The following is a 27,338-nucleotide window of genomic DNA, read 5'->3' as shown; positions in this document are numbered from 1 at the left end:
GAGTGTGTGGCATTGGAAGCAGAGTCTGGGGCTTCCATGAGTGGGAATTGTTTGAGCCTTGGTTCTGCTTCACCTGCAGGTGGCCAATGTGGAACTCTGTTATAAGGCCCTTCAGTTCTATTTAGACTACAAACCTCTGCTCATCAATGACCTACTTCTGGTGCTTGCACCCCGGCTAGACCACACTCGGACTGTTGGCTTCTTTTCAAAGGTAAGTCAGCTAGAATCCCAAGAGCTGAGAAGAGTAAGCTGGCCAAAAACTTTATTTTTTTTTTTATAGTTTATTTTTAATTAGTGAGTCAACGTGAGGGTACAGTTACAGATTTATACATTTTTGTGCTCATGTTTCTCCCTTACAAAGTTTGATAACCCATCCCTTCACCAGTGCCCATTCTCCACCACCAGTAAACCCAACATCCCACCCCCCCTTCCCAGTCCCGTCTCCCCCCACCCCACACTGCCACTATGGCAGGGTATTCCCTTTTGTTCTCTCTCTCTGATTAGGTGTTGTGGTTTGCAATAAAGGTGTTGAGTGGCCATTGCGTTCAGTCTCTAGTCTATATTTGGCCAAAAACTTTAAAACATGGTTTTTGAAATTGATTCCCAGTTAATCTAAAGATCATAATCACACTGCTATAATTTTTTTCTGCTTTTTTGGGCCACACCTGGTGGTGCTCATGGCCTACTCCTAGCTCTGTGCTCAGGGATCACTCCTGGCAGGCTCTGGAAATCCTGCAGGGTGCCAGGGATGCCCTACCCACTATACTGTCATGCCAGCCCCTGCTATAATTTTATATTTTTTTCCCAGACAGAAAGTTCATTGAGGGCTGGAGAGATGGTATGGGCTGACCCAAGTTCAATCCCTAATATCCCATACATAGTCCCCCAAAGCACCACCAGGAGTAATTCCTGAGTGCAGAGCCAGGAGTAACCCCTGAGCATCAAACCCTACCATTTCCAGCAAAAAAGAAAGTCAGCATTAAAAACTGATATGTACTGAATAATCCAGAAGGCCTTTATGTGTGCATGCACAGAGGGCCTACTGTTGCCATCCTCCAGAGGAGACCTGTAGCCAGTAGTGTGTCATGGACCGCAGCCCTGCTCTCTCATGACAACTTATTTGAGTGCCTGATTGTTCTCCTGATTTGTCAGGCAGGTCAGTTGCCCCTGGTGAAACCTTATCTACGTTCAGTCCAGAGCCACAACAACAAGAGTGTGAATGAAGCACTAAACCACCTGCTGACGGAAGAGGAAGATTTTCAGGTGTGTATGGAAAAGTTTTGTAGCAGCAATTTCTCCCATGCCCCAGAAACCCATGCAGCTATCTTTGTGTCCTGGGGACCTGGAAAGCCACTCCTGCAGAAGGCTAGCATGTTCTCTACATGCTTCCCCTTTCACCAGAGGAACTGTGTACCCCATGGGACAGTGTGGGTAGATGACCAGGAATCTCCTTTATTAGGCCATGGTGGCAGCAACCACCACTGAATCATTCCTGGTATATGCACTATTGTGTCCGTCACTCATGGAATGACTGTCACCTCCTAGGGTTTGAGGTCATCTATTGATGCCTATGACAACTTTGATAACATCGCCCTAGCTCAGCAATTGGAGAAGCACCACCTGATTGAGTTCAGGCGCATTGCTGCTTATCTGTACAAGGGCAACAACCGGTGGGCCCAGAGCGTGGAGCTCTGCAAGAAGGACCATCTCTACAAGGTCAGTGTCATGGTGCAAAGCAGCCACAGCAGAGCTAGTCCCAGCGCCCCACCACCATGGTCTCCCTGATGATCTGGGTTGGGTAGAGGTAATTTCAAGACAGAAGATGAAGCTAATGGGAGAATTTTTTTAGGACAAAGGTCAAAGTTGGAAGCAATCTAGAGCTTTTTAGAGCCCCTAAAAAATTTGGATCCTGGGGCCAGAGCGATAGCACAGCGGGTAGGGCGTTTGCCTTGCACGCGGCCGACCCGGGTTCGATCCCCGGCATCCCATATGGTCCCCCAAGCACCGCCAGGAGTAGTTCCTGAGTGCAAAGCCAGGAGTAACCCCTGAGCATCGCTGGGTGTGACCCAAAAAAGCAAAAAAAAAAAATTGGATCCTAAGACTCGCTTCTCAGAGCTGAAAAAATAGCACAGCAGGTAGAGTGCTTTTTTTGCACACAGCTAACCTGGGTTTGATTATTTCTTCCTGTCCCCCACCAAGAGTGATCCCTAAGTTCAGAAGCAGGAGTGAGCACTGCTCAAGCACTGCCAGGTGGTGCTGGGCAGGAGAGGGCTTGCTTTCATGGTGTTGATTCTTGTCCCAGAGTTTTTTCCCCACAAGCAGTTACTTATCTTTCACTCTCCCCTAATTCAGTGTAGCAGTACACTTGGCACCTGCTTTACTTCCTTTCCAGATATTGGAAATAAGAAAACTAAATTAGGGGGCCAGAGTGATAGTAAAGCATGTTGGACATGTGCCTTGCAAGAAGCCAGCCCAGATTTATCCCTGGCATCCCATGTGGTCCCCCAAACCCACCAGGAATAAACCCTGAGCACATAAACAGGAAAAAACCCTTAGTACCACCAGGTATGGTCTCAAAACCAAAACAATAAATAAAATACAGCTTCTGCTGTTATGTGGTGCCTCAGCCACCCTCAGGGCTGGGCATCTGTTGCTCAGGACAGGTCACCTGGAGAGACCAGGGCTCTGAAGACCTTTACCTGGCTTTGGGATCTCTCAAATTTGGAGTAAGGTGCAGCTGCATGGGAGACCCCGCATTGTCATATGCAGTGAAACAACGGTTCCTGTGCTGGGAATCCCAGGGACCCCTTTTTTTGTTGATTTTTGTTTCTTGTTTTGGAGCCATACTCAACAATGTTCAGGGCAGAAACAGGACTCCTGGCAGTGTTCAGGGGACCATATGGGCTGCCAGGAATTGAACACGGCTCAGCCACATGCAAGACAAACACCCTACCATAATACTGCTCCAGCCCTCCTCAGGACCCTTTCTGCAGACCATGAGCATTATGTGAGGGGTTACCCCTTAGCATCCTGAGTCCCTTCCCAGGATACATGGATAGCTGCTGCCCTCTGCCCAGTGCAGAAGCCTTCCTCTAAGACCACAACGGCCAGAGATCCTTGACACCAGATTCTTGTTGTGCTTCATTCCAAATTGGCACCTCTTAGTTGGGACTATTACATGGCATCTAGCTCCAGCAGAGTGCTGGTGGTTTTTGTAGGAACTGAGAGAAAATGCCATCAAATCTCTGAGATCACACCACATGGTTCTCAAACACAGGCCCTAGATGAAGATGAAGTAGAGGCTCAGACAGACCTGAAGGAAGCTACTGCCAGCTGGATCATAGCTTCCATGTCCTGCTGTGGTTAATGTAAGGTCTTCAAGACACAGGCTCTCATAAGCAGAGTGTGCAGCGAGGTGGCCACTGAGTTTATGTGTTCTACCTGGAGAACCAGCCAGATAGGGCAATAACTGAGTGGGGGAGTCTGGGACCACTGAGAAACATTGGGGGACGCGTGGTTTGCAGTGGTTACTTTGAGTTGATATGGCTGATGAGGCTGGTGCCCAGACAAGAGCAGGTAAGAACTAAAAGTAGTGACTGGGGATTTTTTTTCTTTTTTCTTTTTTCTTTTTTTTTTGGCTTTTTGGGTCACACCTGGCAATACACAGGAGTCACTCCTGGCTCTGCACTCAGGAATGACCTCTGGCGGTGCTCAGGGGACCATATGGGATGCTGGGAATCGAACCTGGGTCAGCCGCATGCAAGGCAAACGCCCTACCCACTGTGCTATGGCTTCAGCCTCAGTGACTAGGGATTTTTTTAGGGACTGTTTATATCCGGAAAAAAGTCACATTGCTCTTTGAGCACCAGCTATGATGACCATGATGACTGGCCTTTAGCAGGTTTACTGGCACAACTATTATCCCCCCTTCAATGGCCACCCCAGAGCAGTCCTACATACTCCCGCTGCTTGCCAGTTGGAGGCAGAATGGGGCCCATATGTGCTTATGCCTGCTTGCAGGATGCCATGCAGCATGCTGCCGAGTCACGGGATGCTGAGTTGGCCGAGAAGCTGCTGCAGTGGTTCCTGGAGGAAGGCAAACGGGAGTGCTTTGCTGCCTCTCTTTTCACCTGCTACGACCTGCTTCCCCCAGATGTGGTGCTAGAGCTGGCCTGGAGACACAACCTAGTGGACCTGGCCATGCCCTACTTCATCCAGGTGATGAGAGAGTACCTTAACAAAGTAAGTATCAGTCCTATTGTGGCTTCCTGGCCACTATGTGGCATGGCCTAGGATTTTGGCCTGGCCTAGAGTTGCTTTGGTACTTATTGGGATTGCCCAACCTGGGTTGCCCAACAAGCCTTGGCTGCTTTTTTTTTGTTACTGTTGCTGCTTGTCTTCATACTTGAGTGGATTTCTGCACTGTGAACCCTCTTAGACAGTACACTTGGGGGGTGTGGGACAAAACTGTACCACAGCCTTGAGTCCTGGCAGTGAACCACCTTTCTGGTTGGTCAAGAATCACCAGGAGGAGGCTCTGGGCCTCCTGAGCACCACTTAGGAATGCCACCCCCACAACTATATCTCCCTGGCCTAGGGACTTTACACATACCTTGGCAAATTATTTCTGCTAATCCAGATGCCACTTGTTCCTAGTTTCCCAATCTGGCTTTCTTTGTAGGTAAATGAGCTGTTTGACAAATTGGAAGTCTTTGATTTAAAAACTCCCCATCTTAGGCTGGAGATGTGGTTCTACAGTCGAACATATTCCTTGCATGTGTGAGACTCCGGGTTCTATCCCTGACACCACCAAAAAAATAAAATAAAATAAACAATAAACTCTCCCTAGTCTTTTGAAGCCTTAGAAGTTTCATTCTGGGGGCTGGAGCAATGGTATCTTCTAACACTGTGAAAAAGCCACCACTCAGCAGCACCTGCTCAGCTAGCCCTTCTTCAAGCCAGGTGGATATCTAACAACACCAAAAGGCCACCAGGCTGGGACCAGAGGCATTGCAGGTAGGGAGTTTGCCTGGTACACAGCTGACCTGGGTTTGATGACATATGGTCCCTGAGCATTGCAAGGAGTAATTCCTGAGTGCAGAGCCAGGAGTAACCCCTGAGCATCGCTGGGTATGACACAAAAAACAAATGAAAAACAGAAAAGCCACAATTCTGTGGTTTCTTTCAGTGGTGGAGGAAAGGAAGGGTGCCTCCCAGTGTTAATGTAGAGGTAGGAAAGAAAAGGGAAGTGGTGGGAAGGTTCTGGTTGCCAGCTTTGGTGTGTAAGATCTTGCCCTGCCTACTGCTCACAGGCCTCCTGGATGTTGTCCCATTCCTGGCAAGAGCCATCCCAGGGGTCTTTCAAGGCCATCATCCTTCGGTTGTTTTTTGTTTGTTTGTTTGTTTTGTTTTTTTGGGTCACACCCGGTGATGCACAGGGGTTACTCCTGGCTCATGCACTCATGAATTACTCCTGGCGGTGCTCGGGGGACCATATGGGATGCTGGGATTCGAACCCGGGTTGGCCACGTGCAAGGCAAACGCCCTACCCGCTGTGCTATTGCTCCAGCCCCTTTTTTTTTTTTTTTTTTTTTTGTTCCATCATCCTTCTGCAAGAGAGGTGGGATCCCAGAGTACATGCTTGAGTATGAGGCCTTTTGAGACTTTCTGGAGCCCTAGCCTGAGCCACACAGACTGCCAGAGAATGCAAATTTTTTTTCTAATTTTTTTAATTTATTTATTTTTAATTAGTGAATCACCGTGAGGGTACAGTTACAGATTTATATATTTTTGTGCTCATGTTTCCCCCATACAAAGAGAACCCATCCCTTCACCAGTGCCCATTCTCTACCACCAGTAAACCCAGCATCCCTCCCACCCTCCCCAATCCCATCTCCCCGACCCCACACTGTCACTATGGCAGGGTATTTGCCAGGGAATGCAATTGGATTTACAAGAATACCTGGTTTTTCAGCCACAGTGAATGCAGCTCGCTTCTGGAGGTATCTGCTCTGTGGACCTAGTCCATGGAAACCACCCTGCCCACAGTGGGTTATTTTTCCCTTTTCTAAGTTGTGGACATGGAAGCAGACTGCCTGCTCTGAACCCCACAAAAAAGAATGAATGTGGCTTTAATCTCTTCCTCGTGTTGAGGCTCACAGGTTAACATAAGGGGAACTGCACCCACCTGAACCTTTGTCGTTGCAAGTGCTGGATTCCCTAAACCTCCACAGACTTCAGGGAACACATTTCCTTTCTGTGGTAAATAACAGTGGTCATCCTGGTAGCAGGTGGTTAGTACTGCAGTTGCACACTCTGCTCACAGTGTCTCAGCTGTAACTACCTTCCCACTGGAAGGACCCTCTGCCCAAGCCCAGCGTTCCCAGACACTTATCATCCTGGTCGGGGCTGCCCTCAACCTTGCCCTCACTGCTCCCCATGTGTCTCCATCAAGACCAGATCAGGTGCCCAACATGGTAGAAGCAGAGAGTACTAGAGAGTATTTTCTCAGGAACTGGTGAGCTGAGGGCTGACTCAGTGGAAGGAAAATAAGAGATCCATTTAGGGATCCCCAGCCACTTTGAGAGAACTGAGTACAGGGCCTCTAGACAGATCTAGTACTAGAAGTCTGAGACCAGTGCTTCCTGTCTTTTTTTCTCAATAGAAAGATAGGACAGGTCTATTGAGAAAGTGGGGACAGGGGCCGGAGCGATAGCACAGTGGGTAGGGCGTTTGCCTTGCACGCGGCCGACCTGGGTTCGATCCCCGGCATCCCATATGGTCCCCCAAGCACTGCCAGGAGCAATTCCTGAGTGCAAAGCCAGGAGTAACCCCTGAGCATTGCTGGGTGTGACCCAAAAAGCAAAAAAAAAAAAAATAGAGAAAGTGGGGACATAGGGCTGGTGGCAAGACTTCCTCTGCTAGAGTTCCAGCACCTGACCTGATCTTTCCTGAGCCCTGCAGGAAAACTCATGCTTTCTTCTTGTTTACTTGTGTTGTTGTCCGGGGAGAGATCCCAAACACACTGTTGCTATCACCCCCATAGCACAGGGTTATATATCCCACAGCCTCAACAGCATCACGTCACTCTGGTCCTCTCATGAACCTGTGCCAGCCTGTTGGCACTGCATGAGGTAGTGCCTGGTGAACCCTCATGCAAGGAAGAATGAGGATGCAACTTGTCCTCAGTCAGTTGTCATTGACCCCGCCTCAACCAGGATGTCCTCTCTATACATGGAGTGTCTTCTGTATCAGGTGACTGGTCTCTTGGGGGGTGGGAGGAAGCCTGAACCTACTGGAAGCAGAAATTGCTGCATTGTCATAGCAATGTCCCTTTGTCCAGAGGAAGACTTGGCATGTAAGGCATGCCGCATTTACAGTCTGCAGTCGCTGGATATGGGACAAGTGCCCACTTGGAAAGCACAGACAGACTGCAGTAGCAGCAGGAGTTAACCAGGGATTGTGCCCTCAAGACAGTCCCTTCACTCAGTTACAGAAGACTACCTTGTGGAGCAGAGAAGTTAGTAGTCACTGGAGGACCCAGAGTTACCCTGTGTAGCTGTCCTCATCTCTAACTTTCTTTTGCTTGCCTCTCCCCATTGTGTTCACCTTGAGCCTCAGACTGCTCACAACCTTCAGCTGTTGCTCATTCACTCTTGCCTCTTCACAGGTGGACAGACTAGATGCCTCAGAGAGCCTGCGCCAGAGAGAGGAGCATGTTGTGGAAACTGCCCCTCTCCTCTTTGGTACGTTATATCCCGTAGGGTCCAGTCCCCTGTCTCCTAAGAAGGGAAGGGAACTGGAGACTATTCTTAGCACTCTTCCTTGCTGGACTTCAGATCAGGGTGGGAATGAACAGGGCAGGGAACAAGAGGACCATAATGGCTGTCAGATATAAAGAAAGGTTAGTGTATCTGGGAATGTTAGAAAATCACAACCACTGTCCTTGCTGCTCTGAGAGTACCTGCTGAGTGATGAGGGTGCCTCTGCTTATTCCTTGTGCTTGGCAGCTGCCTACTATCAGCTACTGCTGTATGCCACCCTGCCTGGCCCTTGGGTAGAGCCTTCCTGGACATTGGGTAGATGGATAGGTAGAGCTTCCCTGGACGTTGGGTAGATGGATAGTTTAATACACTACCTAGAACAGCTATTGGCTCTTAGAATGCCTTGCCAGATTAACAGAGGCCCATGGAGGAGGGGAGGGGTGTGGTGTGTGTGTGTGTGTGTGTGTGTGTGTGTGTGCATGTGTGCGTGAGCATGAAGCATAAGAGCTTGGCTTATCTTTCCCACCAGCTATGTCCTCAGGGTCATGTGCCCACCTACCATTAATGTCAATCTGGTTTTTTTAGATTTTGATGGGCATGAATGAGACCCAACCGGTTGAGCTAAGTAAGTGTCCCTTTTCAGGACTAGCTTATCCTAGAGCCTGGCCAGACTCTGCTCTCCCACACCAGCAACGCTTACAGCCCTGCCTCCAGGCAACTGCCCTCCATTGCTTCAGTCTCTGGGTGGTCTGGACCCTGCTTCTTAGGTCCCTGCCCACATGAGGCTGCAGGAGCTCTCTCATCTTGGTTTTCCCTCTACAGGCCAGCAGCTGATGCTGACAGCAGGCCCAGCTGCAGGCCCAGCCCCTGCCAGCTTTCCTTATGGATATACAACTGCTCCTGCCTTCACCCAGCCTCCCGTGTATGGCTTCAGTGTGTAGTGGGCACTCAGCAACAGTCCCCTCTCTAACCCCACTTAATGAGACTATCACCCCAGCAGTACAGAGGACCATGATGAGGACACCAGGACATTATTTATTTTTGCTGAGACCTGATGATGGTAGCCACTGCGCCATCCCTGAGCCTGGGGAGTCCAAGGACTGTCTACCCAAGAAGACCAACTCCAGTTACCTTCAGGCCCTCTGGCTGGAGCAAGTGTCCGGGGGGCTCTGCTCTCAGAGGTCCTCTGGCGTTGGGGGAAGGGGTGCTTCTCTTCACTCCTTGTCAGAGCTGCCGCTCCAGGCCATTTCCAAGACACAGCTGAACCTTAGAACCTGGCTCTGAGCCTCCTGCCGATCATGAATATTAAAGTCGGTTTTATCAAAGCAAAGCTTTCTGCTTGGTGCTGGTATGGGTAGGAGGTCAAGGAAAATGTGGCAAGGCTTTATCTGTGGGTGGGGGATCTGCGTCTTCTACGGAGGCGGCCAGGTAGTATTTGGGGTCTTCAATCACTGAGCTCACAGCAAGGAGTTCTAAATCCCTTAGTGGGAGTGGCAGCCCAGCCGGTGCTGGTCAGGAGGCCAATCCCTGCACGGACAGGCTTGCCCCACGTGTCTCAGGGGAGGGCCCGCGCCTTCTCCAAGCCCCATCTCGGCAATCCTTGTCGCTCGTGAAACCCACCAAATCCCTACACACGCCCCTTTCTGCACCCAGCTGTTCCCGACTCCGGTGGGTTCTGGAAACTGGACTCAGGCCCAAAGCCCCCAGGCCGGGAGCAGCGACTCCTCCCAGGAACTCCGCCCCCGCTCCCGCCGCGCTCCTTTTCCGGGAGCCCGAGCTCCGCCATTGGCCGGCCTGCGCTCCCCGCCCAAGCGCCTGCCCTGTGCGTCCCGCCCCGGCCTCAGTTTCCCAGGCGGGCGGGGTGGGGCGGGGGCGGGGCCCGGCTCGGACCACGCGGGGTGGAGCCCAGGAGCTGACGCGACCGCCCCGCCCCCCGGACCATAACCGGTCGCCACCGCCGCCGCCGCTGCCGCCTCCGCCGCCACCGCGGACTGAGCGCTGCGCAGGAGGCTCGGACCCGAGGCCGAAGCCCGGACTCGTGGTCGACGCCGGGCGCCCCGCCTCCCCGCCTGCCATGGCCGCACCCCGCTCCCTGGCGGCCGCTGCGCCCTCGTCCGGGAAAGCCAAGCTGACGCACCCGGGGAAGGCGATCCTGGCAGGTGGGCCCCCCGGGACGTGGACCCCCCAGTTCCATGCACCCCGCCGCGCTTCCTGCTGGGCCCAGGGCTCGGGCCCCGCCCCACTTCCGGGCCCAGCGGGGGGTGCGGCCCTGGTCCCCAGCCGGCACGGTGGGGCGCCTCTCTCTTTTGCCCCCCTAGAGATACGCCGGGGCCGCGAGGGTGGGGCGTGGGGATCCGACTCGGCGTCGCAGCTGCATCGGCGCTGGGCAAAGTTCGGGGCGGGGGAGGGGCGTGGCGGTGGGCGGGGGGTTCGGTTATCGGACCCGGGTCTCAGGGCTCCGGTCCGCGGTCCCTGTAGGCGGCCTGGCGGGCGGCATCGAAATTTGCATCACTTTCCCTACCGAGTACGTGAAGACGCAGCTGCAGCTGGACGAGCGTTCGCACCCGCCGCGGTATCGAGGCATTGGTGAGAAAGGAGCGGTGGGCTTGGGGGGTGCGACACCAGGAAAGCCGGCAGCCGCGGGGCCCAACGGAGCAGTACTTGGGGAGCGGCCGCGGCAGGGGGCGGGGCTCGCTGACCACCCTTTCCCCCAGGCGACTGCGTGCGCCAGACGGTCCGTAGCCATGGCGTCCTGGGTCTGTACCGAGGCCTCAGCTCCCTCCTCTATGGCTCCATCCCCAAAGCAGCCGTCAGGTGAGGTGGGCTGCGAGGGGGCGGGGGGGGGAGGCGGGTCGAGGCGCCAGAGGCAGTCTGGCGGAGGCAGCCCCTCATCCACTATCTTTAACCCCCCCCAGGTTTGGAATGTTCGAGTTCCTCAGCAACTACATGCGGGACGAACAGGGACGTCTGGACAGCACACGTGGGCTACTGTGCGGCCTGGGTGCCGGCGTGGCCGAGGCAGTGGTGGTAGTGTGTCCCATGGAAACCGTCAAGGTAAGATAGACAATGTGGTGGAAGCAAGGCTGCAGGGGGAAATGCCTGAAATGTGAGGCCCAACCTGGAGGCCAGATTCACTTGAGTTCAATAGTAAGACCTTAAGGTGTGTGAAAACCACTGTCATAAACAGAAAAGATAGCAGTTGCATTAATGAGGAGGGGCCTGGTAATGAGGAGGGTATCCCACTGTGCCCTTGGGTGGCCCTTTATTGGCATTCCTCCTTTCACCTGAGATTTGCGGGCTTTGAGCCTTCACATCACAGGGCAAGCCCCTGGGAACCATCACCTTTGCTTTCCTCCCAGGTGAAGTTCATCCATGACCAGACGTCCCCCAACCCCAAGTACAAAGGATTTTTCCACGGCGTCAGGGAAATTGTTCGGGAGCAAGGTAAGCCACTTGGCTGCCTTCTTCAGGCCTGCACTTCCTTTTCCTGCTTCAGAGCTCTTATGTGCACCTCCCCCAGTCAACAGCTTATGCCTAAGAGGCATCAGTGTGACTCCTATGCCTGCTTTTCTCCCCCAGGTTTGAGGGGGACATACCAGGGTCTCACAGCCACTGTGCTGAAACAGGGATCCAACCAAGCTATTCGCTTCTTCGTTATGACCTCCCTACGCAACTGGTACCGGGGTGAGTCTGCAGGCCTTGATACCCCACTCCATTGATTTCCCCTCCCCCCCAACTCTGACAACCCTCGTCCAGGTTTCTCCCAGCCCTCAGATGCTCTTTTCTCTCTCATCATCTCTGTTCACATCTAGGGGACAACCCAAACAAGCCCATGAACCCACTCATCACTGGCGTGTTCGGAGCTATTGCGGGTGCAGCTAGTGTCTTTGGAAACACTCCTTTGGATGTGATCAAGACCCGGATGCAGGTAGGCAGTGAGACCTGAGAAGGGAGGGGTGCTCAGGGCAGTGCCTGGCTGGTCAGCACTGTGGCATGCCCATGTGCTGCAGGGCCTGGAGGCACACAAATATCGGAACACGTGGGACTGCTCCGTGCAGATCCTGAGGAATGAAGGACTCAAGGCGTGAGTGGGGGAAAGGAGGGATGGTTGTCCCCACTTCAGGCTTCCCCTGCCCACACCCCAGTCCATTCCCTAAGTTCTTACATTTAGATCCTTTCCTACCCAGCTTCCCAGGGACACTACCCTTGACCTTTCTCCTCCCCACCCTCCACCCCCAGATTCTACAAGGGCACCGTTCCTCGCCTAGGCCGGGTCTGCCTGGACGTGGCTATTGTGTTCATCATCTATGATGAAGTGGTGAAGCTGCTGAACAAAGTGTGGAAGACGGACTGAGCCCCGAGGGCCTACATTGGGGGGTGCCTCATTACCCTCCTTCCACAATTCCAGTGCAGTCGTGCCAAAAGGCCCTCATCCCTGAACCTTGACCTCTATGGCCTGTAGGCATTAAGTCCTCATCCCATAGTGCTATGTATCCCCTGTGATCTGTCTGCCTTTGTGTCCATGTGTCCAGCCGAGGCTGGGTTTTCCTCTGGCCTGTGACTCTGTGCCCATTTTCCATATGCTTGCTCATGAGCTCTGTGCCCGTGTTCCATGTACCGTGCCACGTAACCATGTGATCTGCTTCCCAGGGTGTCCGTGTGGCCTGGATCCACGGCCCTGTAGCCATGGCCCGGTCCCAGCCCGGTGCCTTCCACCCTGGGCAGCAGGGCTGCCTGCCCTGGCCTACCACAGCTGCCTCTGGGCCTTAGCCTGGCCTCTCCGCATTCCAGGGGCTACATGCCCCCTGCTTCTCCCGCCACTGGCCTTAACTGGCCCTTGGGCCCTCCCTCCGCCCGGGACAGGGTGGCATTTGCCACTCAGGACCACCCTCCCAAGGCAGAATAAACCGGATCCTGTCGCAATCTCCTGTCCCTGTGTGGGCTGATGTGTAGGTGGGTATTAACGGTGAAACTGATGTAAAAGACAGGGCCAGCCCTGAGGATACTGCAGGGGGGCATGGGAATACTAGATTTTAGTGGATGACCCAGTTATTAGCATTAGCATTGCCCCCAAGAGACCCAGCACCAGACTAAGAGGACATCTGGACTCTGTGTAGGCCTTGTCTGTGGCCTATGGGCAAGATCCTGCGGGGCCAGCGCTGGGTGGGCAGAGTGGAGAGCTGCTCTGTAGTTGTGGCAGGGTCCCTCTGATGTCTTTACTGTACCTCTATGCATTGGGGAAAGTGTTTGGGGCTCTAAACTGGGTTTTCTAGTTCTGGTCCTCGGAAACTGGCAGAGGAGCTTTCATTACTCCTTCACCCAGTGTTACCTGACCAGGATCTAGGGAATGTGGGGGTATCTAATGCTACAGCCCTTGCAGCTCAAGTAAAATGTCAGTCTGGCTGGAATTTCAGGGGTCCCAGGCATGGGAGCCAGCTGGGCTAGGATGCCACAGCCCTGAACCAGAAGGTCCTGTGGCTTCAAGATCCTTCCTCACCCTCCGCTCCCATCCAGCTCAGGGGCCGAAAGCTATAACTTCTGGGCCAAGTGGAGGATCAGCCTGTGCCCCAGGCTATGTGGGAGCAGATGCCACCTTCCTGTCCAAGTGACTCTGTGGGTACAAGTCATGTCAGGATTTGGCTCAGACCGGTGATAACTTGCCAGCAGAAGCCTACCATAAGCAGGTCTGTCCCTGCAGCCACTTTAGGGGAGAGTGTCCCACCCTTTGACCTCACACTGCAATCATATCTCTCAGATTTGGGGGTGTGAGGTGAACGTGGGTTTAAAGTTCTCCAGGGAGAGCCCCTGGGCTTGGCTCTGAGTTTAACTGACCCCTTAGACAAACTGGGGCCCTGAGAGCAAATCCTGCCTATCCTCAGGGGACAGTGGCTGGGCAAGTGCATACACTCCCCACCTACCCCCCCCCCCGCCCACGTATGCAAATCACTGGCTCTTTGTGAGGTCCTTAGCAGTTTAGTGAGGGAATGAAAGCACTTATGGGCATCATTGGCTCCTGAGCTGGAGAGGTGCAATAGCTCCCCTGAGGGCCTCCACCCAGGCTACAGCAGTGGACTGAACACCAGCACCCTCATGCACTCAAGTGACCTTGATTAAAACAAACCTACAGCTGTGGATTATGGGGATAAAATCAGAGAATCACAGGAAGGGGCTAAGAACACACATATAAAGAAGTTTTCCTTTGTGGGGGTTGCAAGAAGTTGCAGTCTTCAAGGGTTCCAACTAATTCCTGGGTAGGCAGCTGACCCCAGAATATAGACCTCCATAAATGGCCACCACTCACTGCACACCAGTCCAGGTCCTGGCCTTGCACCCTTTAGAGGAAGGATGGAGACTCCACTGGGCCCAGAGGGCTTGGGGACCCATGCCCAGTAGCAATCTAGCTCCCCTCACCCTCTTCCCAGGAAGGGTGGGAATCCTGCTGTAGGATCCTGCTCCAGGATCCTCTTTTCTCAGCCAAAGGGCAGAGTTGTCCTGCCAGAAGCAGGCAGACTGGTCTGTGTCTGAATTCCCTGGGGCAGAGAGTGGAGGTGGAGGCGGGAACCCCTCCAATCATACGTCATGAGGCACCTCAGTTCTTGGTGCTGAAACCTGAGGGAAGTAGAGTGGGACGGGTGTCCTGCATGCAGGAAAGAGCTTGCCCCTGTCTGGGTTGAGGGATACCAAAAAGGCTGGAGGGAAGTGAGCAGGCAGGGGCCTGGAGGGAATCTGGCTGCACTTAACCAAGACCTCAAAGCCTGAAGACAGGACACTGGAGGGAAACAGTGCAGACAAAGGCCTCTGAGGGTGCACTGCCTGCCCTTGCTGAAAGTGAGAACACATCTTCCAGCTAACAGGCAATACAGACTTTACATCCAGTCTGACCCTTATTCCCTACTAACCAGCCACACAGGCAGTATCCAAGAGCAGGTGTGAGCTAAAGAATATAAGGACCCTGATCGCCAAGTCCTGCCCATAGCCAGAGATGCTGCAGAGCTGGAAGCTGAGCACCCTCTACTCGGGCTCAGGCAGTCTAACCATCCAGCACTAGAGCCTGGGGTCATCAGGAACCTGCCTGAGAGGTACAGTGGCCTCTGGGACAGCACAAGGCAACAAAGTGAGGTGGTGGGCAGCCTGGGGCAGAAGCTGGCTAATCTTTGGCCCTATCCACCCCACTGTGAGGCTGGAACTGAGTGTTCTGTCCCTCCAGACCCCTCCCCACCACAATACAGTGTTTCTCCCTTTCCTTGTGTGGGTGGGGAGTGGCAATCAGAGCAAAAACAAAGCAGTCACAGTTGTTTCAGAATAGTATAAACAGGTCTGTCTCCTTTTAGCCAACAAAGAGGTTTCTTTTTCTGGTTGTGCCTTTAGCCTTCACAGCAAATACGATCTCAGGTAAGGATGCCAGAGTATTTCCCTCACTGACTTTTATTTAATCAGGGAATCTGGGAACACAGATATAGTACAGAGGTTAAACTGCCTGCCTTGCACACAAGCAGCCAACCCCATTTGGTTCCCTAGCACAATACACGGTCCCCTGATCACCACCAAGAGTGATCCTGAGCACAGCTGTCCAAAAACCAAACAGAATCAGGGGCTGGAGAGATAGTACAGTGGGTAGGGCACTTGTCTTACACACATCTGACCTGGGTTCGATTCCCTGTATCCCATAATGGACCCCTGAGTGTCACTGGGTGTGGCCCCAAAACCCAAAAAAGAAAAAAACAAACATACAGAATCAGGGGATCTGAATAACTGTTATCTCACTACAACCTTTGAACTGGGATTAAGCACCCCAGGTATAAGAATGCAGATGAGGAGATGGAGAGTAAAGAGCCAGGAGTATGCTCAGAGTACCAACCTCTCCCTGAAGAAAGAATGGAGACAAAGACAGGGGAGAACTGACCACAAAGGACAACAGAAAGACCACAGAAACTTCTCAGGATTTGGGTAAATGTGGTGAGTGACTAACTGACACATAGGAAATATGGTGGTCCCTGATGTGGCCCTGTAGCTTGCTCCCCTCTTCCCACATCCACCAAGCAAAAACCCCTGAAAGCAACCTTCAGGTTGCTCAAGTTTGGGCCTGACCCTGACTGACCCCTGACCGCTGTCTCTGCCTGGCTGGCCCACCTACCTCGCACTTAATCCCCTACTAGCTGTGCCTAACCTGTGGAGGGTCCACTAGGCCAAAGGTGACACCTCCTGAGTGAACTCAAAGAAGTCCACTTCTCTGCTCAAATGCCCTGGCCCCCAAACCTAGTTGAAAATCGTTCTCTCGGGCCCTGGCGGCAGAACATAGTTAAAGAACTTGCCTTGCACGTGATCCCTGGCACCCAATCCCCAACGCCAGTCCCCAAAGCCACCCAGAAGTAGTCCCTGAGCACCACCAGGTGTAGCCTATAGACATAAAAAGCTGCCTGGTAAATTTAGAGGGGCTTGGATGGCCTCATCTTTTCTGTTGTCCCCACCCGCCCCCGGCGACCCCACAAAACTAACAGCACCCTGAGTCTCCTCCCCCGCGTCCCCTTCCCCCACCCCAGGACCTGGACCTGGTGAAGCCCCCCAGCTGGAGACTCCCCAACTGCTGTCACGGGGGGGGGGGGGTAGGTAAATAAACTATTCGCTCACGATCCTGAGCAGGGGACTCATCTGGCGGGTGGAGCCAGGTCACAGGTGAAAGTTTGCCAGGGTCAAGCGAAGGGTCATCCCTCTCGGTCACTCGTCAGTGGCCCGGGCAGTTGCTGTGTCGCAAACCATCAGGGCTTCTCTCAGCCTTGGAGGAGCATGGCACCACCAGGTTTCCTGGGCCCGCTTCTCTAGGAGAAACCGGATTTTCCAGGCCTTGGCCTTGGCCAAGACCTGCGGGAAAGAAACGCGGCCGCCAGACGCGCGGAGCTCTGGGAGGAGCCGCGGCCGGGGGCGGCGAGTTCAAGTCCGGAAGTGGGGGCGGCGCACGCTGATGGCGTCACGGCGCGCGCCCGGCCTGGAGAACCTGCGGCACCGCTGCACCCGTGGCCGCTCGGCCCGCGCGCGGTGGAGTTGCTGTGTGGAATGCACCTCGTGATCACTTCTTACGCCCCTGTGCCCTCGGAAGACACCGCCACATCGCGGTCGCTCTACATTTGTCCAGTTCTTCCTCCCGCCCCATCACTGATGGCTCCTCCCCCTGCACGTCTACCCAGTCACCGACTACCCCGCGCTGGACGGTTCTCTGGGTCCCCTCCGAATGCTCATCCTAAGAGCACCTCAGCCTCCCCCAAACGGAGATGCTGCGGTTGCTCAGGCCTGCGCTCCTGTGGAAGCGGACGGCTGCTGCCTTTTAATTCTTTCAGTCGACTAGCGGTGAATTAATTTATAAGTGATTCTACCTCACTTTACATATTTGCGTGTTTTGGGAGCCACACTCAGTGTGGTCACCCCCGGCAGCGCTCAGAGGATCATGTTGTGTCGGGCATCAAATGCAGGGCCTCCTAATGCACAGCATAAGCTCCAGCATTGAATTATCTCCAGCCGTACCTCATTTTACTTTCTTTCTTTCTTTCTTTTTTTTTTTTTTTGCTTTTTGGGTCACACCCGGCGATGCACAGGGGTTACTACTGGCTCATGCACTCAGGAATTACTCCTGGCGGTGCTCAGGGGACCATATGGGATGCTGGAAATCGAACCCGGGTCGGCCGCGTGCAAGGCAAATGCCCTACCCGCTGTGCTATTGCTCCAGCCCCTCATTTTACTTTCTTAATGTAAATGAACTCCTCATGTCCATGTGGATTCCATACGTATGAAATTTAATTGGTTTCTTGAACTGGAAAGATATATAGCAGGTGTGGGCCTAAATAAAACCAACAACAACAAAAATTGTCTTTTCAGGCCGGGGCGATAGTACAGCGGGGAAGGCATTTGCCTTGCACGCGGCCGACCCAGGTTTGATCCTGGGCATTCCATATGGTCCCCCAAGCACTGCCAGGAGTAATTCCTGAGCCCAGAGCCAGAGTGAGCATCGTTCGGTGTGACCAAAACAAACAAAAAAAATATATTGTCTTTTCCTCCCTCTTCATCTTTTCTCTCCAAAGTTTCAGTCTCAGTCATGGGGAGAGGAATGGAGTCAGGGTGCAGAACCAAAGGCACTGGCCAGGTTCGGTGCTTGTCTTGCACTTACTCCGGCATCCCATATCATCCCCCAAGCACTGCCAAGAGTAATTCCTGAACACAGAGCCAGTAGTAACCCCTGAGCATTGCAAGATGTGACCCAAAACAAAAACAAACCCAAAAAGTCACCTGCCAGTCTTTCCCTAATTCCTCCTCCTGCCCTGTCTGCCTGACCAGCTTTAGTGCAGCTGCCTGCGAGCATAGAAGCACATGAGCTGGGTAAGGATTTGGGTAATCATGGCCTTGCCACACTCACAAGGAGGAGGTGCTGGGGAGAACTTACAGTGCAGGGCCATCTCTGGGAGGCCCTCTCTAGAAGCTGTCATTAACCATTCCGGGTTGGGGGTGCTGAGGCATATCCCCACAGAGAGCAGCAGTGAGCTCGGGCCAGACCTCTGGACACGGGAAGGGACCTCCTGGCAGGAACTTTCTTCCTCTAGGTCAGACCTGTTTCAGGCAGAGACACAGACCTACCTATGAAGGTATCCAGCCCCATCCTGTCCCACTCACCCAGTAGACAGCCTGGAGATAAACAGTGGGGCAGGAGCAGGGGCAAGCAGTCTCGCGTCAGCCTGATTGGTGAGCCCACCAACAGACATACTCCTTAGGGGTCTGTGAGAATCCGTGAGGGTGGGCAAGCAGCAGCTCCCTGATGGTCAGCCTCCTGCTTTCTGGCTTGAGGAATGGGGTGAGGTGTGGGGGTTGGATCACCACGCTCAGAAGGGAGGCTGACATCCAGGACCATCCAGGTGAGTGCCAAGCAGGAAGCATCCTTTCTTCCTTTCTTCTACCTGGGATGGGGTGGGAAGGAGCCGCCAGGAGAGGGAAGGGTGTCCCCAAAGATCAACAAAGACCATCTTCCTAATCCCCAACAAAACAAGCATGGGAGAGGAAGGGCCCAAGAGCCAGGCTCTGCTCGTACCTGATGTCTATGAAAGCGCCCGTGGTCTGCCAGACAGGTGAACATTCCTCCCTCTGGTCCTCAGAAGGGACAAGGCTGGGTCAGATGAGAGCGAACCCCAACCCCAACCCAGCCCAGTCCTGAGCTCGACCCTCGGGAAGCCGGTGCCGAACGCGTTCCAGCCTGACAATTGAGCGGCCAAAGCAGATTAACCCGGGTGCTAATCCCCCCTAATGGCTTCAGAATCCCTGGTGCGGCGCGGAGCCGCTAAGCCGGCCTTTCTCCGCGCCGGCGGCCGGGCCCTCCCCCGCGGCTTCAGCCCCGCGGCCGCGCCGATGCTATCTGGGCCCGGCCGGGCCGCCGGCCCGCGCTAATCCCCGCGCTCGCTTTCTTCGCCGGCCCGCTCGAGATCGGGCCGATTGGCGTTTGATTACGGCGGCTATCGAGGGCCTCTTTGTGTGATCGGCCCTAAATCCCCTAATTCCGTGATAAAGAAGGCATTAACGGGCGTTTGCCGCCGAGAAAGGCACCAGGATGAAAGAAAGCAATCAGGGGAATCCTGATGGCCTCGCAGGCCCGCCAGGGAGGCAGGCGGGAGGTGGGGGGTCGGCTCTGGGCTCCGGAGGGGAGGGCTTTCCGAGTGCTCCCCCACCTCCACCCAGGCTCTCTTTCCCAGCCCTGAGCAGGGCCAGGTTCCCTCCCCGCTCCAGCCTGCTTGCCGGCTCAGCTAGATGCCTGAGCACCCTCTGTTCCCCACACCCAGCCTGTCCCTGTGCTTGCCAGCGCCCAATCAGACAACCCATGTCCAGGGTAAAGTCAGGGGTCTCTTCCAACTCTCACATCCAACGAATCCAGGGGCCCCTGTGCTCCCCCAGATTCGCCCAACCCCAGCTGTTTCTCTCCTTTGATGCTGAGCAGCTTTTGGGAAGAAGCAGCCATCAGCTGTGCCCCTCAGTCAGGGGGTCAGAAATGGTGGTTGCCAGGAGCACTGAAGACCGAGTGTGGGGGCAGCAGGAAGGGACAAGAACTCAGATCTTATAAGGCAGGGATGGGCAGGTGAGGTCAACAGGGAGGCCTTCTAGCCCCATGCTTGGCCATCAAGGTGGGAGGTGCACAGATGAAGGGGTGTAGCAGTGCAGCAGCCTGGTGCAAGATGCAAAGGCACCCTAAGTAGGCTGGGTCTCTTAAACACTGACAGAGTGACCTCCAAGGACAGGGACAGAGGTGGGATTTGCCTCCAAGAACAGCTGGGTGTGAGCCCAAACAAAAGGGAAAGATCCTTTGGGCAGGGGCAGGTCACCCATCGGTGCTCTGGGCTTACTACTGGCTCTGTGCTCAGGGGATCACTCCTGACAGGGGTTTGGGGTTCATTTGTAGTGCCAGGGATCAAATATGAGTGAGACACATGCAAGGCAAGTACCCTACCCATGATACTATTGCTCCTGCCCCCAAATTCATTTCTTTACTTATCATCTGTTATCCCCAGAAATTATTTTTCTCTAATGTGTGGGCACTAGCATGAACCAGATGAAGATTGACTGATTATTTTGTTTATTTAGTTTTAGTTTTGGGGTCACAACTGGCACTGCTCAGGGGTTACTCCTGACTGCATTCAGGCATTGCTCAGTGGATTTATATGGGATGCTGGGGATCAAACCCAGGTTGGACATATTTAAGACAAGCACCTTACCTACCTCTCAAGCCCCAGAACTGACTGCTTTTTGCTGTACTGATCTCCCAAGCACACACATTATACCCTGCCAACAACATCTGGGCAAGGAGAAAAGTGAGAAAGTGCTTTTTTCTTCCAAGAGAGATGTAACTCCATGGCAGTGTGCTGCTCAGGATAAAACCAGATGTCTACACCAGCCAGTGACAAGGCTCTGACAGAAAACAAGTCAATCTGCTGAGCTAGGGAAATGGCCAAAGTAAGTGTGATTTACCAACGACCTGAGTTATAAGTTATATCAAGAGTTAGTCTCCTTCAGGACTGGAGAGTACAGAGGTTAAGGCATTTGCATTGCACATGGCCTATCTGGATTCAATCCCAGCACATTATAAGGTCCCTTGAACACTGCCAAGAGTGATCCCTGAGTACAGAGTCAGGAGCAATGCCAGCTGTGGTCCCTAAACATACAAAAAGTCACTTTCTTGGTAAGAATATTCTCTTAGGCCAGAGCAATAGTATAGCAGATAAGGTGCTTGCCTTGCTTGTGGTCAACCGGTGTTTGATCCCCAACATCCTATGTGGTCTCCCAAGCCCCACCAGCAGTAATCACTGAATGCAGAGCCATGTGTAAGTTCTGAGCACCACCTGGTATGACCCAAAACCTAAAAAGAATATTTCCTTAAGCAGGGTTTGCCTCTCCTTTGAATTTTCACGTATTCAGTATACAAACCACATGATATTTTTGTATGTTAACTTCCTGAGAGCTGAGAACAATGACCAAAACAAGGTATCTGGGACCAGATGGAGCCATGGGAATTTAGGATGAAGGACAAGGTGACCGGTAAGCTTACAGTTTCCATACACGCTTTTTAAACTACATTTGCAAGGACCAGAGTGACAGTACAGTGGGTAGAGCATTTGCCTTGCCCATGGCCAACCTAGTTCAATCCCCAGCATTTTATATGGTCTCCCAAGGAACCCCAGGAGCAATTCCTGAGTACAGAGCCAAGATTAATCCCTGAGCATCGCTGCTGGGTGTGGACCAAAAAAGAAAAAAAATGTTTGTGGGGCTGGAGCAATAGCACAGCGGGTAGGGCGTTTGCCTTGCATGCGGCCAACCCGGGTTCGATTCCCAGCATCCCATAATGGTCCCCTGAGCACCGCCAGGGGTAATTCTTGAGTGCAGAGCCAGGAATAACCCCTGTGCGTTGCCGGGCGTGACACAAAAAGCAATATATATATATATATATATATATATATATATATATGTTTGCATAATAAAATCACACCCATTGTAAGGGTGAAGTTCTGCTGCTACTGGAGGGCCAATCAATTTTGAGATAAGTTAATGAGTCCAGAAAGTGCTTCCTCAGCATCACAGCAGCAGCATGGAAGACAGAACTCAGGTCCTTAAAGCCACAGTCACAAGAAGGATTATGTATAGGGAAGGAGGGGGAGGAAGGGTGGTGGGCTGCAGCTCAGTGAATTCCTTTGTGGGCTGGTCTTGAAGGCACACCTCATCTTATCTAAGAGGAGGAACTTTCCTTATCTTTAGGTATGGGGCAGAGCAGAGAGTAAAACAAGGACAAGTGTCTTTGTCTACAGTCCTGATTTCTTTGAGCTGGTTTCAGTTGCTGTGACAACCCCTAGGAGCACCCAAGTCTGGTCAGAATCTAATTACTCTTTTATTTTTTCTTTCTAATAAGTACATCCATTAGTTTTATTAGTAGTATTTTTATTCTAATTTTTTCCATTTTTTGAAAAATTGAATCACCACAAGATACACAGTTCCAAAGTTTTTCATGATAGGGTTTCAGTTATACAATGCTCCAACACCTGTCCCTTTCATCAGTGTGTTTCTCACCAACAGTGTCCCCAGTTTCTCTCCCTCAACTCTCTCTCTCTCTCTTTCTCTGTCTCTGTGTCTCTGTTTCTGTCTCTGTGTCTCTGTCTCTGTCTCTGTCTCTCTCTCTCTCTCTCTCTCTCTCTCTCTCTCTCCCCCCCCCCACAGTTTTCAATACCGTTATCGAAAGGTTATCATGAATCTGCATTACTCCTTAACTCTAGGAAATCTCCACCCTACAGTCCTCCACCCTAACCAGCTTGCCCATTTCTGTACTGATATCAGCTAGAAGTCTGGGTAGTAGCATCGCTGCTCTCTGGAGTATGCCGATTCCTGCTCTTAGCATGTGGAATAGGCTTGAGTAAACTGTGCTTCTCAGAAACAGGGCCATGCACTTGGAGTCCATCTTTCACTGACCCCCAAATGTCCAAATGTGCACAAGAGATGCTTGCAGCTCTGTGCTCAGGGGTCATTCCTCTGTGGTGCTGGGAAGTCTGTTGCACCAGCTCTCTGAGCCATCTACTGGCTCCGGAGTGTAGTGAAATTTAAGGTAATGGAGCCAGAGAGATAGTACAATGGGTAGGGCATTTGCCTTGCATGCGGCCAACCTGGGTTCAATTCCTGGCACCCCATATGGTCCCACAAGCCCTCTAGGAGTGATTCCTGGGCACAGAACCAGGAGTAAGCCCTGAGCACTGCTGGTTGTGGCCCCTTGAACAAACAAAACCCATGTTTACTGTCATACTTAGTGATTAACACAGAATCTTTTATTTCCCTCTAAGATGAGAAATATTAGGAAAATGTCACTCTATATTTTGGTTTAGCATTTTATTTATTGAAGGTTCTAACAAGTCAATTAGTCCAAAAAAAAGTAGAAGGCATCAGTATTATAAAGGAAGAAGTAAAATTTTCCATTCACAAATAACATGATTGTGTAAATAAAAATCTTAATGAACCGACAAAAAGGGATAGAACTCAGTATTTTGGAGTTTTTTAGGCAGTGTTGGGCCACACTCTGTAGTGGTCAGGTGCTGTTCCTAGGCTGCACCCGACACTGCTCAGGAGTGATCCCAGGGTGCTCAGGGCACCATATGGTGCTGGGATCGAACTTGGGCCTTCCACAGGCGGGCACATACTCTGCCCACTGAGCCCAGGAACCCAGATGGACCCATGTAAGAACTGAAGCTATAAAATCTACAGTTAATAAAACTGTAAAAGATAAGGGTAAATCTTAATGACCTTAGTGTTTAAGTTTTTTAAGCTTTGGGGCCACACCTAACAATTCTCAGGGCTTACTCCTGGCTCTGCACTCAGGGATTCTCCTGGCAGTGCTTGGGGAACTATAATGTAGTGCTGGGGATTGAACCTGGTTTGACCACATGCAAGGCAGGTGCCCTACCCGCTGTACTATCGCTATATCCCTAACCTTGGATTTTGTAATAATTTCTTTTTTTCCACATCTGCCCATTCACACTACAGACCAGGCAAAGGGCCTGAGCTGAGGTGTCTAAAGGGTGGCTTTACTGTGTGCCTCCTCTTCCTGTCGTCTGTGAAAGGAACACAGCCTGTGAGCACCACCAGGGGTCCCTGTTGGGCACAGAGCCAAGAAGAGCCCCTGAGCACCCACAGCTTGCCCTAAACACCCACCACCACCTGCAAAAAAAATGAAAAAAAGAATAAAAGAAAAAGAAAGCTATTAAATAGAAGAAAATACTTGCAAATTATACATAAGAACTTTTATCTTAAATAAATATTTCTTACCACGTTGGAGAACCTGACAAGCTACCAAGAATCTATTGCCTGCTCTGGGAGAGCCTGGCAAGCTCCCCGTGGCATATTCATTTCCCAAATACAGTAACAATTGGTTTCATTCCCCTGACCTTGAAGAGCCTCCAATCGTTGGGAAAGACAAGTAAGGAGAGGCTGCTAAAATCTCAGGGCTGAGTGTAATAGAGATGTTACTGGTACCCGCTCAAGTAAATCGACGAACAACGGGATAATAGTGATACAGTGATACCACCTAATAATAAAAAGACAAGTAATGGCAGAGAGCTTGCACAATGCATGGAGCTCATGCATTGTGAGCAGGAGACTCAGGTTCAGTCCTGGCCAGGCATGATACCCTGAGCATCACCAGGATCACTTCCCCCAACTGCCCTGATCCCCAGCAGTACCAGGTGTGGCCTCCACAAAAATTAAAAAGAAGAGGTAGGCCTGGGAATGTGGCTCAGTGATAGAATGCCTGCCTCGCCTGCATGAGGCAGCACGGGTATAAGCATTCATAGTGCCCCGATTCGCCACTGCTGGCCCCAGCATCATCGGGTGTAGAGCTGGTGGCCCCTAAGCACCACAAGGTCACTCTTGGGTCCCTATTCAAACAGACAAACAAACAAAAAACACTGTAGGAAGGTTTCAAGAATTTGGGAGGCTGAGGGCTCTGCCCTTGGAAAGAGTGCCTTGAGCCTCTGGTGGATGCACTCCAACATGCCAGAACATAAAAGGCATTTGTGGCAGGTCCAGGCACTGCCATAAGCAGTCCTGCATGTGGACCAAAGGCTTGGCAGAACTTGTGGCAAATCTTAAGGCAAGAAAGATTTCTCAGTCCTGGTAAGGTAAAATACAGTTGTATTGTTGCCTAAGGTAAAATACAGTTGTATTGTTGCAGGGCAAACGTCAGGGATTCTGGAATTAAAAAACGGTTCCTGGCATGTGCCCAAGCTCTGGCAGGAACTGGGCTCTCACCTTAAGCTAACTGTCACCAAGTTGAAAGATGCTATCACAGAATGGAAGTGGTCTTGTCAAATCCAGAGGGTACAATTAAATAATAGGAGTAGTGGCCACTCCACATGACCTTGACCTATGATATCTCAGGTGGCTCACTGGGAACTGCCCCTGAAAGAAGACTTCTAGGGGCACTTTGCTGTGTAGGGAGAGAAGGGTAGGAAAAGGGGCCAAGTGCTAGGAAGGGAGGGAGGGAAGCACCAGAGAGTCAAGATCTCCAGTTGGTCCCTCATTTATATACATAACCTGCTTGGTCAGTTCCACAAACCATCACTTACACAGGGTGTAGCCAATCAGATGACATAAATGGCTAAGAGATACAGTGAAACCTATAGGCTCAGGTCTCTTTGTGGGGGATGTTGTGGTTATATTGGGTACTTGGAAGAAAATACTATTATAACTGCTACCGGTTCCTAGAGCCAGCCTGAAGAGGTGTACCTATGCCCACATAAAGAGCTGTAACACTGAAGACAATTGGTGGTGAATGTTATATTCTTACTTGCTGTCCTCAAGAATCCAGAACTCCTGTAGTCGAAGGCCATGCGGGGGAAGGGAGTTGCGGGCTGAATGAGGGCTAGAGACTGAGCACAGTGGCCACTCAACACCTTTATTGCAAACCACAACAGCTAAATAGAGAGAGAGAACAGAAGGGAATGCCCTGCCACAGTGGCAGGGTGGGGTGGGGAAGATGGGATTGGGGAGGGTGGGAGAGATGCTGGGTTTACTGGTGGTGGAGAATGGGCACTGGTGAAGGGATGGGTTCCCGAACTTTGTATGAGGGAAGCATAAGCACAAAAGTGTATAAATCTGTAACTGTACCCTCACGGTGATTCACTAATTAAAAATAAATAAATTTAAAAAAAAAAGAATCTAGAACTCCTCAGATCCATTTGTAGCACAAGGACCCCAGGGCTGCGGTAATAGTCTAGCTGGCTGGTTCTGGGACTCTGACAAAGCAAACAACAGACGTTTGTAGACAAGGAAGCAGGTTAAAGGTAGAGAGCCAGTGTGCCACAGTGCACCATTCAATTCCAGTTGGTAGAACACACAAGTCTGGATTGTTCTCCAGTACTCCCTGCACTGCACTGGGGAATCTGCCTTCCTACCCTGGACTAGGGTCTGGTTCCCAGAGAGGGGCCCCTCATCAGGGACATGGTAGGAGTCACACACAACAGAAACTAGAATGCTATCTAATCACCTGCCAGTGAGTAAACGGGTCCCCATACTGCCAGCAGGCATAACCTGACTCAGATCCTGGGAGCTGGGGCAACTGGATATTCTGATGTTCCCCTCTATCCCTCTGTCAAATTCATCATACATTAGAACCACTTCAGCTGGAGTAGGGCTGATACCTTCCCCACCAGCCCTTCAGAGGTGCAAGCAGTTCTTGGGAGAAGTGGATCTTGAAAGGGTGGGGGGAAGAGGAAATAGACAATAACTGGTTAGAGTTGTGTGTGTACATGTGGTGCCAGGATTGAACCAAGGACCTCACACATGCCAGGCCAGTGCTCTGTGGCTGGGCCACCTTTGCCCCCAGATACAGCCCTACTTAGAGAAGCCACACTCAGCCCCCATGCTTTCCTCTCTCATCTCCACAGGCACAGAAATAATGTCCAGTCAGAGGCCTGAGGGCTGTGAAAGGCGAGCAGGCTGCATAAGGCAGTGTTGGAAAGACTGCCCTTAACATGAGAGGCTGGGTACCCTGACCCCACTCAAAGTGGAACCACACCCCAGGACCTCCCTCGTCTCCCACCTCACACACTCCCCAGACTCCCAACACCCTGCGGTTGCCTTTGAAAATGCCAGATTAGCTGACTATTGCCTCTTGCAGGCTTTGGAGACTGTCCCCTTTTCCTCAGCAGCAGGACACTGAGAGCCACCAGGACACTGAGTGGTGTCACTGTGCCACAAAACAGCTGATGGGCACGAATGTCAAGGCTGAGGAGTAGAGATGCTTTATGCGTGCAGAAGTGAGGCAGATTGCAGATGTAACTGCTGGCCCGTGTGGCAAGTGTGGGTTGACATGGTTTTCTTGTTTTGGGGCCACACCCAGCAGTGCTAGATGGAGCATTCCTGGGGAACAATGTAAAGATGAGGATAGAACCCTACATGCAATGCATGAACCATCTTTCAGCCCTAGATATTTAACATTTGATTTGATTTGGGAGGCCACACATAGTAATACTCAGGGGCTACTTCCAGCACTCTGCTTAGGGACCATGGAGTTCTAGGGAT

At 52.1% G+C, this 27,338-nt stretch overlaps 2 protein-coding genes, 1 long non-coding RNA gene and 1 other non-coding gene across 5 annotated transcripts in view; 2 read left to right on the top strand and 2 right to left on the bottom strand.

Annotated features, from left to right (window-relative positions):
- CLTCL1 (clathrin heavy chain like 1) overlaps positions 1-8,896 on the top strand; it is an 87,836-nt gene extending 78,940 nt beyond the window's left edge. The window contains exons 27-33 of one of the 2 annotated variants that reach the window (XM_004607471.2): positions 80-211; positions 1,153-1,263; positions 1,546-1,716; positions 4,021-4,242; positions 7,670-7,745; positions 8,349-8,388; positions 8,586-8,725. In XM_004607471.2, the coding sequence (XP_004607528.2) occupies positions 80-211; positions 1,153-1,263; positions 1,546-1,716; positions 4,021-4,242; positions 7,670-7,745; positions 8,349-8,368 (732 nt within the window). In that variant the 3' untranslated portion in view covers positions 8,369-8,388; positions 8,586-8,725. Of the gene's footprint in view, positions 1-79; positions 212-1,152; positions 1,264-1,545; positions 1,717-4,020; positions 4,243-7,669; positions 7,746-8,348; positions 8,389-8,585 lie in introns of both variants that reach the window. The other variant, XM_055119577.1, reaches the window with a different exon arrangement.
- LOC129399431 (uncharacterized) overlaps positions 1-8,999 on the bottom strand; it is a 33,292-nt gene extending 24,293 nt beyond the window's left edge. The window contains exon 1 of the long non-coding RNA XR_008627077.1: positions 8,895-8,999. This is a non-coding gene — a long non-coding RNA (uncharacterized LOC129399431). The remainder of the gene's footprint in view (positions 1-8,894) is intronic.
- Positions 9,000-9,789: 790 nt separating this feature from the next.
- Positions 9,790-12,703, top strand: SLC25A1 (solute carrier family 25 member 1). Its single transcript, XM_055119581.1, has 9 exons — positions 9,790-9,922; positions 10,242-10,349; positions 10,478-10,577; positions 10,679-10,817; positions 11,123-11,207; positions 11,343-11,447; positions 11,576-11,691; positions 11,774-11,847; positions 12,003-12,703. The coding sequence occupies exons 1-9, from the start codon at positions 9,838-9,840 to the stop codon at positions 12,115-12,117; spliced, it is 927 nt and encodes a 308-aa protein (XP_054975556.1). The 5' UTR covers positions 9,790-9,837; the 3' UTR covers positions 12,118-12,703.
- Positions 12,704-23,776: 11,073 nt separating this feature from the next.
- On the bottom strand, positions 23,777-23,909 carry LOC129399488 (small nucleolar RNA SNORA51). The gene has a single exon (XR_008627124.1). It is a non-coding gene; the product is annotated as a small nucleolar RNA SNORA51 (small nucleolar RNA).
- Positions 23,910-27,338: the final 3,429 nt, after the last annotated feature.

The sequence above is a fragment of the Sorex araneus genome, chromosome 11 (assembly GCF_027595985.1).
Source record: "Sorex araneus isolate mSorAra2 chromosome 11, mSorAra2.pri, whole genome shotgun sequence".
Taxonomy (NCBI): domain Eukaryota; kingdom Metazoa; phylum Chordata; class Mammalia; order Eulipotyphla; family Soricidae; genus Sorex; species Sorex araneus.
The sequence above is the reverse complement of the archived record's forward strand: the minus strand, read 5'-3'. Positions and strand labels throughout refer to the sequence as shown.

Coding starts and splice junctions, on each gene's coding strand:
- SLC25A1 (XM_055119581.1), top strand. CDS start 9,838: ATGGCCGCACCCCGCTCCCTGGCGGCCGCTGCGCCCTCGTCCGGGAAA. Junction 11,448..11,575: donor CCTACGCAACTGGTACCGGG/GTGAGTCTGCAG, acceptor GTTCACATCTAG/GGGACAACCCAAACAAGCCC. Junction 11,692..11,773: donor TGATCAAGACCCGGATGCAG/GTAGGCAGTGAG, acceptor CATGTGCTGCAG/GGCCTGGAGGCACACAAATA.